Source organism: Pleurodeles waltl, chromosome 6, assembly GCF_031143425.1.
Source record: "Pleurodeles waltl isolate 20211129_DDA chromosome 6, aPleWal1.hap1.20221129, whole genome shotgun sequence".
Lineage (NCBI taxonomy): Eukaryota > Metazoa > Chordata > Amphibia > Caudata > Salamandridae > Pleurodeles > Pleurodeles waltl.
The window spans coordinates 1214399959-1214416608 of NC_090445.1; the positions used below are offsets into that span (position 1 = coordinate 1214399959).

At 44.9% G+C, this 16650-nt stretch overlaps 1 protein-coding gene across 1 annotated transcript in view; it reads left to right on the forward strand.

The window, feature by feature from the left end:
• SUPV3L1 (Suv3 like RNA helicase) overlaps positions 1-16650 on the forward strand; it is a 1188002-nt gene that overhangs the window by 78061 nt on the left and 1093291 nt on the right. Inside the window, exon 4 of the mRNA XM_069240523.1 lies at positions 11064-11178. Coding sequence (XP_069096624.1) covers positions 11064-11178 — 115 coding nt within the window. The remainder of the gene's footprint in view (positions 1-11063; positions 11179-16650) is intronic.

A 16650-nucleotide genomic window follows, 5' to 3' on the forward strand; every position in this document is an offset into this window, starting at 1 on the left:
AAAATGCCTGGCGGTAGTCGCAGCCTACCTAAGGCAACACATTCATGTCTTTCCATATCTGGACGATTGGCTAATAAAATCAAACAGTCATACACAGTGTTAAAACCATGCGCATTATGTAATACAAACCCTGCACACGCTATGGTTCTCCATAAACTACCAAAAGTCACAACTACAACCTGCGCAAATTCAGCAGTATTTAGGGCCGACATTAAATACTCCAATAGCGATAGCAAGCCCAAATCCGCAAAAAATACAAGCATTTCACAATATATTAGCACAAACACAGACAGGCCAACAGTACACTGTCAAATTTGTCATGAACGTATTGGGCATGATGGCATCCTGTATTGCGATTGTTCCACATGCAAAACTAAACATGCGGCCCTTGCAACAGTGCCTTGCACAGCAGTAGTCACAGGGTCAATTTCAAGATCTAGTGTTGATAGACTGCCAAACATACATGTCCCTTGAGTGGTGGAATTCCACAAACCTACACAAAGGGCAGCCATTTCAAGACCCCGTGCATCAGACCATGCTTAGAACAGATGCATCAATGATTGGCTGGGGAGCTCACCTCAACAATCACAACATTCAAGGACAATGGGAGGCCGAACATAAACAGCTACACATAAATCACTTAGAGTTGTTAGCTGTCTTCCTAGCACTCAAAGCTTTTCAGCCTCTTCTCACTCACAAGAATATCCTTATCAAAACAGGCAACATGACAACAATGTATTCCCTAAATAAACAAGGAGGGACACGTTCGTCCGAACTCTCCCTCCTAGCCCAAAAGATTTGGAAATGGGCAATCCTCAACCAAATTCACCTGGTAGCACAACACATTCCAGGGATACACAACAAATTGGCAGATGTTCTCAACAGAAATCATCAACAAACACATGAGTGGGAGATTCACCCTCTAGTACTTCAACGATACTTTCAACAATGGGGAACACCATACATAGATCTGTTCGCCACCAGCGAAAAGGCAAAATGCCAAAACTTCAGCAATGCTCTATGGATCAATTGGTCAGGGATATGTGGTTACGCTTTTCCTCCTCTCCCACACATTACATTTCTAGTCAACAAACTGCGTCAAACCACACTCAAGCTGATACTCATAGCGCAAACGTGTGCACGTCAGCCGTGGTACACAACACTATTAGTCCTGTCAGTAGTACTCCCAAACAGACCCGATCTGTTGACACAAAACAAAGTGCAGATCAGGCATCCAAATCCCAACACACTCAATCTAGCGATTTGGCTCCTGAGGTCATAGAATTTGGGTATCTACAACCACCAACTGAATGTATGGAAGTAATTAAGCAAGCAAGAAAACCCACTACCAGACAATGCTATGCCAACAAATGGAAAATATTTGTATGCTACTGTCAATCTAAACAAATTACTCCTCTTTCAGCATCAATACAAGATATTGTATGCTATTTGCTTCATTTGCAAAAATCAAATTTCGCTTTTTCTTCCATAAAAATACATCTCACTGCAATTTCCGCATATTTGCTAAATATACAGCACAGCTCTTTATTTAGAGTTCCTGTTATGAAAGCCTTCATGAAAGGGTTAAAGCGCATCATCCTACCTAGAACACCTCCAGTGCCTTCGTGGAATCTAAACCTAGTGCTCACGCGACTTATGGGCCCACCATTTGAACCTGTGCACTCACGTCAAATACCATTCTTAACATGAAAAGTAGCCTTCCTAGTCGCAATTACTTAATTATGAAGAGTTAGTGAAATTCAAGTTTTCACAATTCAAGAACCGTCCATACAAGTACATAAACATAATGTCATACTACAAACTAACCCTAAGTTTCTTCCAAAAGTAGTATCACCTTTTCATATCAAACAAACAGTGGAACTACCAGTCTTCTTCCCGCAGCCAGATTCTGTGGCAGAGAGAGCCCTGCATACATTAGATATTAAATGAGTCCTAATGTATTACATAGATAGAACAAAATCATTCAGAAAAACTAAACAGTTATTTGTGGCCTTCCAGGAACTTCATCCTGGTAACCCCATTTCAAAACAAGGTTTAGCAAGATGGATAGTAAAATGCATCCAAACATGTTATGTTAAAGCTAAAAGACAACTCTTAGTTGCACCTAAAGCACATTCCACAAGGAAAAAAGGGGCTACAATGGCCTTCTTAGGAAATATACCAATGGCTGATATATGTAAAGCAGCTACTTGGTCTACACCACATACATTTACTAAACATTGCTGTGTAGATGTTTTAGCAGCACAGCAAGCCACAGTAGGTCAAGCTGTACTAAGAACATTATTTCAAACAACTTCAACTCCTACCGGCTAACCACCGTTTATGGGAGGAACAACTGCTTTTTAGTCTATGCACAGCATGTGTATCTGCAGCTACACATGCTATTGAACGGAAAATGTCACTTACCCAGTGTACATCTGTTCGTGGCATGTTCCGCTGCAGATTCACATGCACCCTCCCACCTCCCCGGAAGCCTGTAGCCGTTTAAGTTAAACAAACACTTGTGCATATGTATATATATATTCCATTTGCATTGACATCTCTTTTCTTTATACTCTATCACTCCTACCTTACCCTCTGCGGGAAAACAATCTAACATGGAGTCGATGCCCATACGCAGTGGAGCAAAAGAGGAAGGGTCAATCAATCTCGTGACTCGAAAACACTTCTTTGAAGAAAAACAACTTGTAACACTCCGAGCCCCGCACTAAATGGCATACGTATGCACTTCTTGAGAGATTTTGTTAATAATTAATCATTATATATGCAAGACACAGGAGATTTCTGAGGAAAGGTGTTTGATATCCCGTTTGAGGAGGAATATATTTTGATGACAATTGATGTAACAACTCTGTATTCAAGTATAAACCATGATGACAGATTGAGAGCAATGGAGCATTTTTAAGCCTCTATCATTAGGACTGTGGAGACATACTAAGATGTTGCTTACAATGACAAGAAGATGTCTGGAAAATATTTTTCTGTTCAATAATGAGTTGTTCAAGCATATCAGAGGTACATGATGGGCACCTGCTCCACCCCCAGCTCTGCAAATTTGCATATAGGCTGGTGGGAGGAGCAGGTGCTTCAGAGAGAACATCACGTGGAATGGACGCAGAATGTAATTTTTTAATGGTGAATTAGATTTGGGAAATAGAAGTATAGTATAGGAAAATAGGAGTTAATTTGAGCCGTGGAAATGCAAGTCTGTTAGTTGGATTGAATGCAATAATGAAGAGATAGAAGAGGGAAGTATCCAGAGAGTGCTAATTGGGAGATCATAGTAGTAAAATTAGGTTTGGGATCAGTCACAGGAGAGATACATGAGGGAGACTTTTGTATGGTTGTTTAGGCGATCATAGTAGTAAACTGAGGTTATAAATGTACAATCCAATGCAAACATATATCCAAAAACATAAATATGTACACACAGACATTAGCTGTAGCCCCATTATATGGGCCGAAGTGTACATCTGTTGGCTCATTCTTTTTCATATTGGATTTGTTGAGAATATTACAATACTTCATGTTCTGTTTGTTTATGTATTATTGAATGTATTGTCTGTGTGTACATATTTATGTTTTTGGATATATGTTTGCATTGGATTGTACATTTATTTTTTGTTTATACCTATTAATTTTTTTAGTTTTGTATAGAAGAGTTGGGATTTATGTTTTAGATAGAAGAGAGAACACCTTTATCATTCATGTTAAACTGTCACAACAAATAGGAGATTTATCAGTTTTCCCATATAGATTTGATCATCTCTGATTACATGAGTTGAATGTGGTCTAAGATATATACATGGCGGGCTCTGCTATCTCTTGATTCTATGCATTTAATTGACACAGGTACCCTTCCTGTCAGTTCCATGTTTTGCTCTCCAAAGCACCTTCAGCCATCACAAGAGACAAGGCCTTAGCAGCTTCCACATGCTGTGGTCTAGCCTGGCTTTCACGGTCTGCCACAAAGTCCAGTACCACGTTGAAGTCTCCCACCCCACCCCCACCCCTACAGCAGGGACACGGGACCCAGGGAGCCAATCAACCGCCACACTGCCCCAAAAAATTCAGGGTCATCAGTATTTGGTGCGTAGATCGACCCTAACCTACACGGTCTATCTATCAGCGTTCCTCTTATCATGACAAAACGACCATTTGGATCCAGAAGCACCTTTTCAGTACGCCATTAGAGCCCCTTCCGGATCAAGATTGTCACGCCCCGTGCATATCTCGAATACATCACAGCATGACGCTCACCAATCCCAGGTGAGTCTCCTGCAGCATACAAATGTCTATCACATGTCACTTCATGTTGGCGGACAGCAACCTCATCTTACATCCATCATTCAGCCCACAAATATTCCAAGTGAGGCAGCGTACAGGCGTCATGCTTTTTTGCGCCATCCCAGCAATCTATCAAAACACACAACTCCCCAGACCATCACAAGAAAGGCATTGGCTATGTGAAGGGGAAAGAACAGGAGAGAAGGTAAGAAGGCAAGGAAAAAAAAACCAAGTACAAGACATTTCAAACCCCCCCCCCTCAAAATTGGGTCAGTACTACAATCCCATCCAAATGCATATTCCACAACCTGACAAACAGCTTGAATGGACTCATTCAATGGGGCGTCAGCAAGGCCATCCGAGAACCATCCCAAATGGGATGGGTGGGCAAGGGGACTCCCAGTGTAAGGTGTATAGCGGAACAGACCGCACCAACAGGTAAATCAACAACAGATTTGCAGGCCACAAGGCACCGGGCAAGGCCACAGGGACCCCAAACGATAGAATGAATTCAGTCATTGTCACTAAGAGCATCGCCCTCTCCACCGTCAGCCCGCGGGCACTCCAATGGTGCCTTTTTGGGAACAGATTTAACAGCCAATTTCGGGTCAGTGAAAAAGTGCAGCTTGCGCTTATGCTGCACTCGCAGTTTAGCTGGATAAATGAGGGAGTATTTGGCATTCTGTCTGGCTCAGAGTGCGTTTGGCCGGCAGGAAGGCGCCCCAGGAGTATAGTCAGGGAAGAAACTCAGTTCAGTGTTATTATAGATCACAGGTCGACACTCTCTGGCAAGTCTAAGTATATTATCTCTATCTCTGTAGTTTAGTACGCGTACAATAATAGGCCACGCCAGAGCCCTCTCTCCACCTCTAACACTTGGGAAAGCTCGCTGGGGAATAACACAGAGAGGATGGTCTCAACATAGACCTCCATGCGCCCCATGGCTGTCGACTCCAGGAGGCCCAAAATGCAGATGTTATTACGGCGGGAGCGGGCCTCAAGGTCCTCGTTTTTATTCCGGATCACCCCCAGCACGCGCTCCATGCGCAGCAACTGTTCCCTATCTCCACGACGATTCTCCTCCAAATCCGAGGTGCATGATTCCAACTGCTCAAAACCGGTGTTGTGACCATCTACCTGTTCCTTTAAATGGTCCATTTGCTCAGTTAAAAAAAAGCACTGAAGGAGTCCCCTGCTGGCAGAGCCTCACAGTGTGGCAGCCATCTTGCGGGACGGCCAGGCCACGCCCCCCCGCCTGTGGGGATTGCCTCATTTTCCTGTGACTCTCCTCACTGCTGAGGGTCACCTGGGACTCCACTCTGTGGGTTGAGTCCCCCTGGACCTTGCTGGTCTCCGACAGCTTCTCATTTCTTATTCCACGACATTTGCCTTTGCCAAGACTTGTTTGTGGTTTTTCCACCTCACTGACTGACTGCAATCCTTCTTCCGACGTGGGACGTTGACTGCATCACTTCAGGTACTCTTCAGCTGCTCCAGTGCTGCACTGCTGACTGTCTTCGTTCACCATCTACCTGGTCCTGCATCCAGAGGCTGGTGGGTGGGTGCTCCTGCCACAACCGGACACTCCAACGTGAACTCGACTTGGTACCCTTCCTTTACAGGTCTTAGTTTACCAGGATCCACCTTTGGTTTCTTGCAGTTTTGTCTGGGTCTTGCAAAATCCTCTTCTGACCTTTTGGTGGGCTTGGGGAGCACCAAGTACTTAACTCTTTTCTCCTGGTCACTGGGGGGCACCCTGGTACTTACCTTTTGTGGGTCCTAGTTCCTTCAGCTCCCTTCTACCGATTCCACTTCCTTGGGTCGGGCCCGACTTTCTCATTTCACTTTCTTTTTATATGGTTTGCCCCCCCCCCCCACCCCCGTTTTACAGGGCCTTCTGTACTTATTATTGTTTTCAATGTTTTCTGTCACCTTTCATGCTAATCCTGACTTCTAATGTGTATATAATAGTGTCTTTACTCACCTGCTAGTGTAGTATTGCCTACACAGTATTTTAGTATTCGTGTTACCATAATAAAGTACCTTAATTTATGTAACACTGCATGGTTCTTTCATGTGTGTAAGTGCTGTTTGACTACAGTGGTATTGCATAAGCTTTGCATGCCTTGACTGTTCATCCACAGCTACCTCTAGAGACCCTGGCTTCCTAGACACTAGCTATCCCTCACTAATAGGGGATACCTGGACTTGGTATAAGGTGACAACGCCATAGATGCTCACCACACACCAGGCCAGCTTCCTACAGGGTCCCCCAATGTTGTTTATCTGTATCTAGCCCAGCCAGTAGTGGATCAGGTTGTCACTTTAGTGTGTGAAGTCATCTTTGGGGATCCATAATCCTAGGTACTTGAAATATTGTGTTTCCACTTTTAATGGTAAGGGCTGGGCATCCTTAGGTTCCCAGTTATCCATTTATACCTAGGCCGGAGTATTCTCAGTTTATTATGAAAATCTTGTTAAGTTGTACAAGGGAGGTCTCTGGTTCCGCCAAATGTAACAGGATGTTGTCAGTATGACAAACCTTTGTGTCAGGGGTCTCCCTGTCGCCAGCCACCTACCTGCGCCTCTGTCTGAATCCATGTCAGGGCTTTTATCACCAAGGCAAAGAGTATTGGTGACAAGAGACAACCTTGTCTTGTGGCCCTGCGGATAGGAACCTTTTTTGGATTGGATTTACTTTAATTCTAGCGGAAGGATTTGTGTCGAGGAGCTTGACCCATTTCAGGAATTAGGGACCAATTCCCATTTTCTCCGTTAAAGGGAACATAAAGGGCCACTCTAATGAGTCTAATGCTTTGCAGGCTTCCAGAGACACCACTGCCAATGGTATCCTGAGCCCCTCTGCCGCAGTGATACTATTGTAAAGGCATCAGAGATTTAGCCTAGTCAGTCGTTGGTGTACGAAGCCATTCTGGTCAGGATGGACCAGATCTGGGATCACCCCCCCCCCACCCCCAATGTCTGTTTGCTAATGCTTTGGCCAGTATTTCAGTGTCCGCATTTAGGAGCAATATTGGCTGAAACTCTGTCTCTATCTCTGGGCTTACCCTCCTTTGTGAAGATAACAATTGTCGCTATGCACAAGTCCTTTGGGAGTCCTCCCCCCGGTATGCCTCCAGATACATCTCATGCAGTGGAGTTGCTTACTTGCTTGCTATTGCTTTGAAAAAATTCTGCTGGTAGCACATTTGGGCCTGGCGTTTTCCCAAAGTAAAATCAGTGTAAGGTCTAGGAGTATCGCCTCCTTCTTCAGGTCCTTCTCTAGTTCCTGGGTTTTGTCCCTATCAGGTCATCTGCATGGACAGTCCTGTACAAAGGCCTTTAGAGCCTGCCTGGGGGCTGCTGAATGTGTAACACAGAAACCCAGCAAATACTTGGCAATAACAGTTGCTACCTCTTTGCTACCCATCATTTTTTAGCTATCTGGTGGTATAATATTCAGGATGACAACTCCTGTCTGATAATCTAGTGTGAAGCATGGCTCAAGTTGCCCGGTCTTGTCTCCTGCCTCGTACAATCACTTTTGGTTGGCCAGGTTGGTCGTTTTTACTTCATCTGTGGATGCTGTTCTGTTTTAATGAGGACGGGGGCCCCTATTTCACCTGATGGTTTCTGGGCCCATGCGCTTTCAAGGTCGGTTATCTATTTTTCCAGTATTAAGCATCCTTGGGCTCTCTGGCTCCCCCCACTTCATCTGATATAAACACCCCGCTTAATGCAGACTTATAAGATTCCCAGCATGGTGTAGAGTCAGTGTCTGTTAAGATATTCTTTTAGAAATAATGTTTTGTGCCTTCTTTGAGGTGTTCCACCACATATCTATTAATGAGTCCCCTTGCTGCCAATCTCCATTCCACTTCCCCTTTTTGTGTGTCATTGCTAGAATAATGCCTAAAGGTGAGCTGTCTGAGATAGCCCTTGCTTTGTATTCAGCATCTGGGAATCTATGTAGAGTTGCCTATGGAGCTAAGAAGTAATCTATTCTGGAGGAGGTGTTGTGTGCTCCTGAATAATACAAATACTCCTTTCGAAACTTGTGCAGGTGTCTCCAAATGTCTGTCAGTCCCAGTGTTTGTGCAAAGCTATCTAGTTTATCTGCCAGTGGGCTACGTGCCTGTGATGTGTGGGATCTGTCCATGTGTCATGTTGAAGTCTCCACCCAGAATGGTTGTGGTTTGGGGCAGTTCTAGAAGCAAGGGTCCCAGCTATTTCAGGATATCCACTTGTAGCACTGGTGGGACGTAGGCATTTATTAGAACTAGGGTTCCCCCTCTCAGTTTCCCAAGACTGATGTGTATCATCCCAGGTCATCTGTCCTGACCTGTGTTACGTGAAACCCTACTGTTTTCATTATTAGGATCGCAACTCCTCTTGAACCAGAGGTATCACCAGAGGGACTGGCCTCTGTGTGTAATTCCCCTCTGCCCAGGAATCCACAGTTTAAGCCCTTGAGGTGCATTTCTTGCAGAAAGACAACAGCCACTGCATATCGCATCGGCGGCTGGTTGATAGGCTTCGCTTAATTTTGGCTCCCCAAACCATTAACTTTCCACATTAGTATCTTAAGAGCTGGTGTCTTTACATTTGCCATTTCTCACCCTCCTATTGTGTGTACCCTTTCTTCCCGGGTGGTGTGTTCCCCGTTACCTGTTCCCTTTACCCCTGTGTCACTGCTGCCTATTTAACTCTGTCCCAACTCCCTCCCCACCTTACCATGCTGTGGTTTTCAAACTGGCCGACACCTAAAGCATGGTATGCCCATCACCCTAACTGTCCAACTTTATGTAATAATGTTTTTTAGAATATCATGTCCCACATAGATATTGATATTGTGGAACTGAGGTGCTGCCCGCAAGTAATAATTAGCATTGGTTATCTTTTCCCTCAGCCATAAGCTTGGAGATCCTGCTCGCCCCATTCTCCTGTGGTTCTCATGGCCAGTATAAAATAACCTCGTCAGCTATTATCAGAGTGACCACCGGGTGAGTCATGTCCTCATCTTCCTTCCGGTCAAAGTTATCTTCACGGGATCCCTCTTTGTCCTCTGCCAATGCTTTCCATCTGTTGATGGTTTCCGGGGCTCATTGTTGTTAGATGCCCCCCATCACTTTGTCTCTTTCCATCTCCACATGGTCCTTTGCTGGGGGCCAGTCGTGGCCTAGACCTTGCCTTTGGCAGTTCCTACTCTTTTGCTTATCTTTCCTCTGAGCTGAGATACTGCATCATGAGATTTGGTGGAACTGTTAAACATTTAGTGGTAGGTTGTTGTGTACTTTAATGAGATAGCATATGTCCTGGGGTGGGGACATCTCTTGTTGAGAAGGATGGGTTGTGTTGTGATATTTTGTGGTAGTGTTTGTTGTGGTGCACTGTAGTTCAGTTAGGTGGAGTATACACCGTTGTGATGTGTTGAAATATATGATGAAGTGTGAGATAAAAAAACATAGAGGACAAAGGATGGCTGTAAGGAAGGGAGGAGAAGGAAGTGGCTAGATGAAAAGGATGGAGCATGAAGAAACCAGGAAAGAGGAAGGTTAAATTAGGAAGTTAGATGGAGGTGAAAGCCCAGTAGGTGTACTAGAGATAGGGGAGGAGCTCAGGAAGGTGGGCAGAGGATGTCAAACCTTATTATTTGCAAACTTAATGATAAACATGTTTCTGGAACTGAGTTTTGCACTACATTCTTCTAAAACCTCAAGAATTTATTAGGCCTATGTGGATGGTGACTCCTGAACACACCTACAAAACATCCATATAAGTTCTATGTGGTCCAGTTGAAATTCTGACCCCACCATTTTCACTTCAAATAAAGAAAATTATGTGGTTTACCTAAAATACTATTTCTTTAATTTGCCTATCATCTGTCTTCAAGGCAGTCCTCTCTGTGGGCAAGTACTTTCTGGAGTTCCTTTCTTGAGTAGCCAATAGTGAATTCCGGGTAAAGTTGGACTTGCCCAGTTTACTGTTTATACTATAAGCAAATAATGGCTCAAACTTCAGCCAGGTCTGGTGCTTCTTATATTGAATGGTCTCTCAGCTGTTGGTGCAGTTGTCGTCTGCAGAAAACTCTTAAAGCAAAAAGGCTGGGGCCCAGAGCCCAGTTTGCTTGTACTTCCCAGCTTCTTGATGAGTATCTGTCTACCCTCCTACCCACTTAGCTCCAGCCACCCTGCTCACTCCATGTAATACTTTTGTTGGAACAGTGGCCCCATCCAACTCATCCACTAGGCTTCACTTTCATAACTTCTGCTACTCTCTTTTCCTATCCTTGCGTCCATAGTGCCAGCCGTCCTGCTTGCTCTGGAGAACCCTTCTGACTAGGCTCAGTCCTTCTCCCTCCTTCATAAGATCAAACCTGTTCCTTGCAGTGACCATTACCCCACCCTCCTTAGTCAGACTGTCCCTTCTTCTCACTCCAACTCCTTAGCCAGTGCATTCTCCCTGATGAAACTACAGCCTCTTCCCTGACTTCATCATAGGGCTCCTTTTCAGGTACAACTCTGTAGCCTTTTATTCGTGCCCCTTGCCTGCCGCCTCCCTCCCCCTTCTAGATACTGGGAATGTCCCCATTTGGTTTAAGGACCACCTTCAATTTGGCTAACATTAGCACCTGATTGTTTTCAACTGTTAATGTTTTGAAAAATCAAAGTGCAATAGGCAATGCTTTCTTACTCTTTTGGCATTCAGCAAAATCTAACCTAACAATATATGAAAATACAGTGTTTCTCTTTCAGGTCATGTTGATGATCTTTTTCCATTTTTTATGAGACATGCAAAACAGATCTTCCCCATGCTGGACTGCATAGATGATCTTCGTAAAATCAGTGATTTAAGATTACCACCTAATTGGTAAGTTTTGGACAAAAATGTAATTTTAAGTTATCACTTTCTTGCATTAATTGTTTGAGGTTGATTGTCTAGGAACAAATGTAACTTGATCGGAAGCCCACAGGAAAACTTGTATTAATTTTTCAAGAGTTCATTTAACAAGGGGTATCCTAGTCCTACATCCAGGAAAACATATGGTAACTTTTGATTTTGATTCCAATAGCCACTCATTCTTAGACCTGATGAAATATTTACTGTACTAATAAGTAACTTGGTGATTAAAAGTATTTGGCCCACGTTCTGTATGATCATACAGCAACATATGTTGAAACAGGATTTCCTAGGTCTATATGTGACTTAGATAATGGACCATTCATGTTAAAACATATAGCCTCATTGCATGTTTCCTGGAGCAGCAACCTCTTAGGCCACATGCCCAGAGTTAACATTACTGGGCTTCCTGGAAACTCGGAGGATATGGAAGTGACTGTTCTGACTAAAAGATTGAACTCATTAACACACTAGCTCCTGATGGAGTTATCTTCTTAATTACTTTAATGTACTGTGACAACTTTACGCAACTTAGAATAAACTATGAGGACTGCTGCTGCAGAATAATAAATCTGAAAAGTTTTTTTGTTTATTGTTTTTTGAAAAGATGATTGGGAATTTAATAGACAAACTTTGTAGCTAATGTTTAAGATGATGAATTTAGACTTCTGCAGACATTCACTGCCTTTACTTGTACTTGTCCGTGCTCTAACCCCTGTACTCCTTCTAATTAATCTCACCTAACGATGGAAAGGTCACCCGTTGGTGCATGGTCTTATTTTTTTACTCTATCTTCAGAAATCTCCTATTGTATCTCTAATAATAATCCCCCTACATCAGACGGATAGATTTTCTGGATCTGTAATACTCAGGCAATGGGTATATTTTCTTTTGGGCTTCCCAATCTGTCACAAAGCTGATAGAGCTGCAGGATTATCAGGACTTGAACTTTGCTTCCCTCTTCCCAATAAACTCCTTATTCTTAGTCTGCTTGATTTGACAGCATCAGTAAAAAGGGGGAAAGACAAATAGAATAAAAACACAGTCAGTTCTAGACAGAGGACCTTGTATAATGGTTTTCCAGAAGGAAAAATACTGGTAACCATTATAAGCACCATACGTAATGGATTTCTGTCTTCCTAAATACCGTATCTCACATCTGTCTTATATCACCCAGCTTGACTTCTTCTTTTCTCATAAATGTGTGAGTTACTGGAATAAAAAATAAACTTAGTCTTGAAAAACACTCCTCTCTCTCTGGTCTGGAATCTATGGTACATCACATGCACTTACAAAATATATATTTATTTTTATAACTTTGTTTTTATTGATTTTTAGAAACATAACCATCAAAAATATTATATTGCAGTGCGTATCATACAAAGGATAACAGAATCTTCATCTTATGTACCTGTTAATCAGATTCTTATAGGATGAGGCAGACACACAGTCAGGTATAAGAATCTGTAATACCCACTGCAATAAAAATTAAACTCCACCCGCCCACCCCAGAAAGATCTACCTGAGACCAAATCTTACATGTCTTAAGAGTCACATAGACCCAACGTCACCACAGTTGGTTGTCGCTCCTTTAAACAAGACAAGGAGCATTCCATCAGTCATCACCATGCATGCTCTCCTCTCCACTGAACTCTTCCACACCGAAGAACCAATCCAGTAGTGTCCCCCACGCAATCACATCCATAAATGCCTCCTTACCCCTTCTGTGACATGTGCAAATGTTGTTCTTCGGCAGCACCCCATTCCATCAAGTCTCGAATCCAGCAAGAGATGGAAGTGCACCAGGAAGGAGCTCATCCAACCAATGGCCACCCTGCGTTTGGCCAACACTAAGGCCAGTTGTGTGAGTTTATATGGAATATTCTTACCCCGTGGCCTCCTCACCACTTCTAGAAGGCATGTCACAGGTGATACGTCAAGTTCTAGTCCAGTTACCTCCTCCACTCTACCTACTACCTCCTGCCAGTAATGGTGAACCATCTGACAGGACCAGGCCAAATGAAGAAAAGAAGCATCCAACAGGCCACAACTAGGACAACTCGCCCCCCTTGCTGGGTCAATGTTATTGAGCCGAGCAGGTGTGATGTACATTCTGTGCACAAAGTTAAAATGTAGTAGTTTGAACCTGTGATTGCAGGACACTGCGCACACTAGCGATAATGCCACTGCCCATTCTCCATCCTCCAGAGATTCTCCAAAATCACATACCCATGCCCTGCGCGCAACACTCGTAGGACCCGGTTGGTCCTCCCGAAGGGCCTTTATAAAACCGAGTAATCAGATAGGTCTCATCACCCCAATTCAGTAGTCCATTCAACACCAATGATGCCTTAGAGGCCAGCAGAAACCCACACCAGATCTCCTTGGCTAACCTCTCCATCTTGGCATATTGCAAGAACTGACCTGGGCCCAGTCCGAACGTATCCCTAGCATCCGGGAATGAGATAAACTCTCCATTGGGGTATATATCTCCCACCACTTCACATCCTACCAATCTCCAGCCTTCCATTGACATTAAGGTATCCATATCCCAATCCCTGAAGGGGGCTAAGTCCCAGATCTTTAACTCTCTATCAAACGGGGCACATTTGACAACCTTCTTGACCGCCTGCTTCCATATCCGGGAAGTAGTTCTAACCAAATATGGTACATCTGACTCAGACCGGCCACCCGACATCAGTAGGGTCGCTAGCGTCTTCCCACCCAACAATCCTACAAACAGTCTTTTCTCCCATTTGTCAGAGTCAGTCATCCACTTTGCAGCATGCTGTAGGTGCGCTGCATGGTAGTATTATCTAATGTTAGCGATTCCCAATCCTCCCTCCTCCAACTCCCTCTGCATCGTTGTAGGAAGTTGGCTCTGTATATACTATCTGAAATGGAGAGATAGTGTGCACAGAGTCCAAAGGGTTCCCCTTAGAGGCTGATAGTGGCACAATTAGATAATACTAATTCTCTATTTTGTGGTAGTTGGGTCGAGCAGTAGGCTTATCAGAGGGTAGTGTTAAGCATTTGTTGTACACACACAGGCAATAAATGAGGAGAACACACTCAAAGGCTTAACTCCAGGCCAATAGGTTTTTATATAGAAAAATATTTTTTCTTTATTTATTTTAGAACCAAAAGATTCAAGATTTGAGGTAAGTACATAAAATGCAAGGTACTTCACACAGGTAAGTATAGAACTTTTATTTAAAACAGTAGTACACACAGTTTTGGTCAAAATGTCAATAAGTTATTTTAAAAGTGGACATAGTGCACAAATCAACAGTTCCTGGGAAAGGTAAGTTTGGTTAGGTTTCTCAGGTAAGTAAAGCACTTACACAGTCAGTCTCCTGGACATAGGCAGCCACATTTGGGGGTTCAAGGCAACCCCAAAGCCACAGCACCAGCAACACAGGGCTGGTCAGGTGCAGAGATCAAAGGAGGGCCCAAAAAACATAGACGCCTATGAAGAACAGGGGTGCTCTGGTCCTAGTCTACTTACAGTTAAGTACCTGCATCCTCTGGGAGCAGACCAGGGGGGTTTTGTAGAGCAATGGGGGGGATACACAAGCCCACAAAAGACACCCTCAGCGACACAGGGGTGGCCGGGTGCAGTGAGCAAAGTAGGCGTCGGGTTTGCTATTGAAAGCAATGGAGGGACCCGGGGTCACTTTGGCAATGCAGGCAGGTCACAGGGGGGCTTCTCGGGCCAGCCACCGACTGGGCTAGGATGAGGGCCATCTGCTGGTCACTCCTGCACTGGTGGGTGGTTTCTCTCGGTCCTGGGGGCTGCGGGTGCAGTGCTTTGTCCAGGCAGCAGGTTCCTTTCTTACCAGGCAGTCGCAGTCAGGGGGAGCCTCTGGATCCTCTCTGCAGGCATTGCTGTGGGGTGCAGGGGGGTCGTCTCAGGGTGTCCACATTGTTGGAGTCGCCTTGGAGTCCTCTCGCCGGTGTTGGTTTCTCATGAGCTCGAGCCGGGGGAGTCTGGTGCAGAGTGTGAAAACTCAAGCTTCTGGCGGGAAGTGGAGTCTCTTTAAAAGTTGCTTTAAAGTTGCAAAGTTGTTGCAGTTTCTGAACAGTGCCGCTGTTCTCAGGAGTTTCTTGGTCCTTTAGGTAGAGGGCAGTCCTCGGAGGTCGCTGGTCCCGCTGGATGCGTTGCTGTGCAAGTTCTTTGAGTCTGGAGACAGGCCGGTAGGGCTGGGGCCAAGTCAGTTGGTGTCTGTCGTCTCTGTGGGCCTTTCAGGACAGCAGTCCTTCTTCTTTCTTCAGGTTGCAAGAATCTAATTTCCTGGGTTCAGGGTTGCCCCTAAATACTCAATTTAGGGGTGTGTTTAGGTCTGGGGGGCAGTAGCCAACGGCTACTGTCCTTGAGGGTGGCTACACCCTCTTTGTGCCTCCTCCCTGAGGGGAGGGGGGCACATCCCTACTCCTATTGGGGGAATCCTCCAAACTCAAGATGGAGGATTTCTAAAGGCAGGGGTCACCTCCGCTCAGGGCACCTTAGGGGCTGTCCTGACTGGTAGGTGGCTCCTCCTTGTTTTTCTCATTATTGCCTCCGGACTTGCTGCCAAAAGTGGGGGCTGTGTCCGGAGGGGCAGGCATCTCCACTAGCTGGGATGCCTTGGGGTGCTGTAACAAAAGGCATGAGCCTTTGAGGCTCACTGCCAGATGTTACAGTTCCAGTACAGGCTTTGTTCCTGCCACAGAGTGACAAAGGCACTCAACGCCATGTGGCCAGAAACTCATCTGGTTGTGGCAGGCTGGCAGAAACTGGTCAGCCTAGCACTAGGAGTCGGACTGGTATTCAGGGGGCGTCTCTAAGATACCCTGTGGGTGTATTTTACAATAAATCCCACACCTGCATCAGTGTGCATTTATTATCCTGAGAAGTTTGATACCAAACTTTGCAGATTTCAGTGTAGCCATTATGGAACTGTGGAGTTCGTGTTTGACAAACTTCCAGACCATATACTCTTTATGGCTACCCTACACTAACAATCTCTAAGGTTTGACTTAGTCACTGTAGGGGCATAGCGCTCATGCACTATGCCCTCACCTGTGGTATAGTGCGGCCTTCCTTAGGGCTGTAAGGCCTGCTAGAGGGGTGACTTACCCATGCCACAGGCAGTGAGAGATGGGTATGGCACCCTGAGGGGCGTGCCATGTCGACTTAGTCATTTTCTCCCCACCAGCACACACAAGCTGTGAGGCAATGTGCAGGTGCTGAGTGAGGGGTCCCCAGGGTGGCATAACACATGCTGCAGCCCTTTGAGACCTTCCCTGGCCACAGGGCCCTTGGTACCAGGGGTACCATTTACAAGGGACTTATCTGTGTGCCAGGGCTGTGCCAATTGTGGGAACAAAGGTACAGTTTAGGGAAAGAACACTGGTGCCGGGGCCTGGTTAGCAGGATCCCAGCACACTTTCAATCCTAAC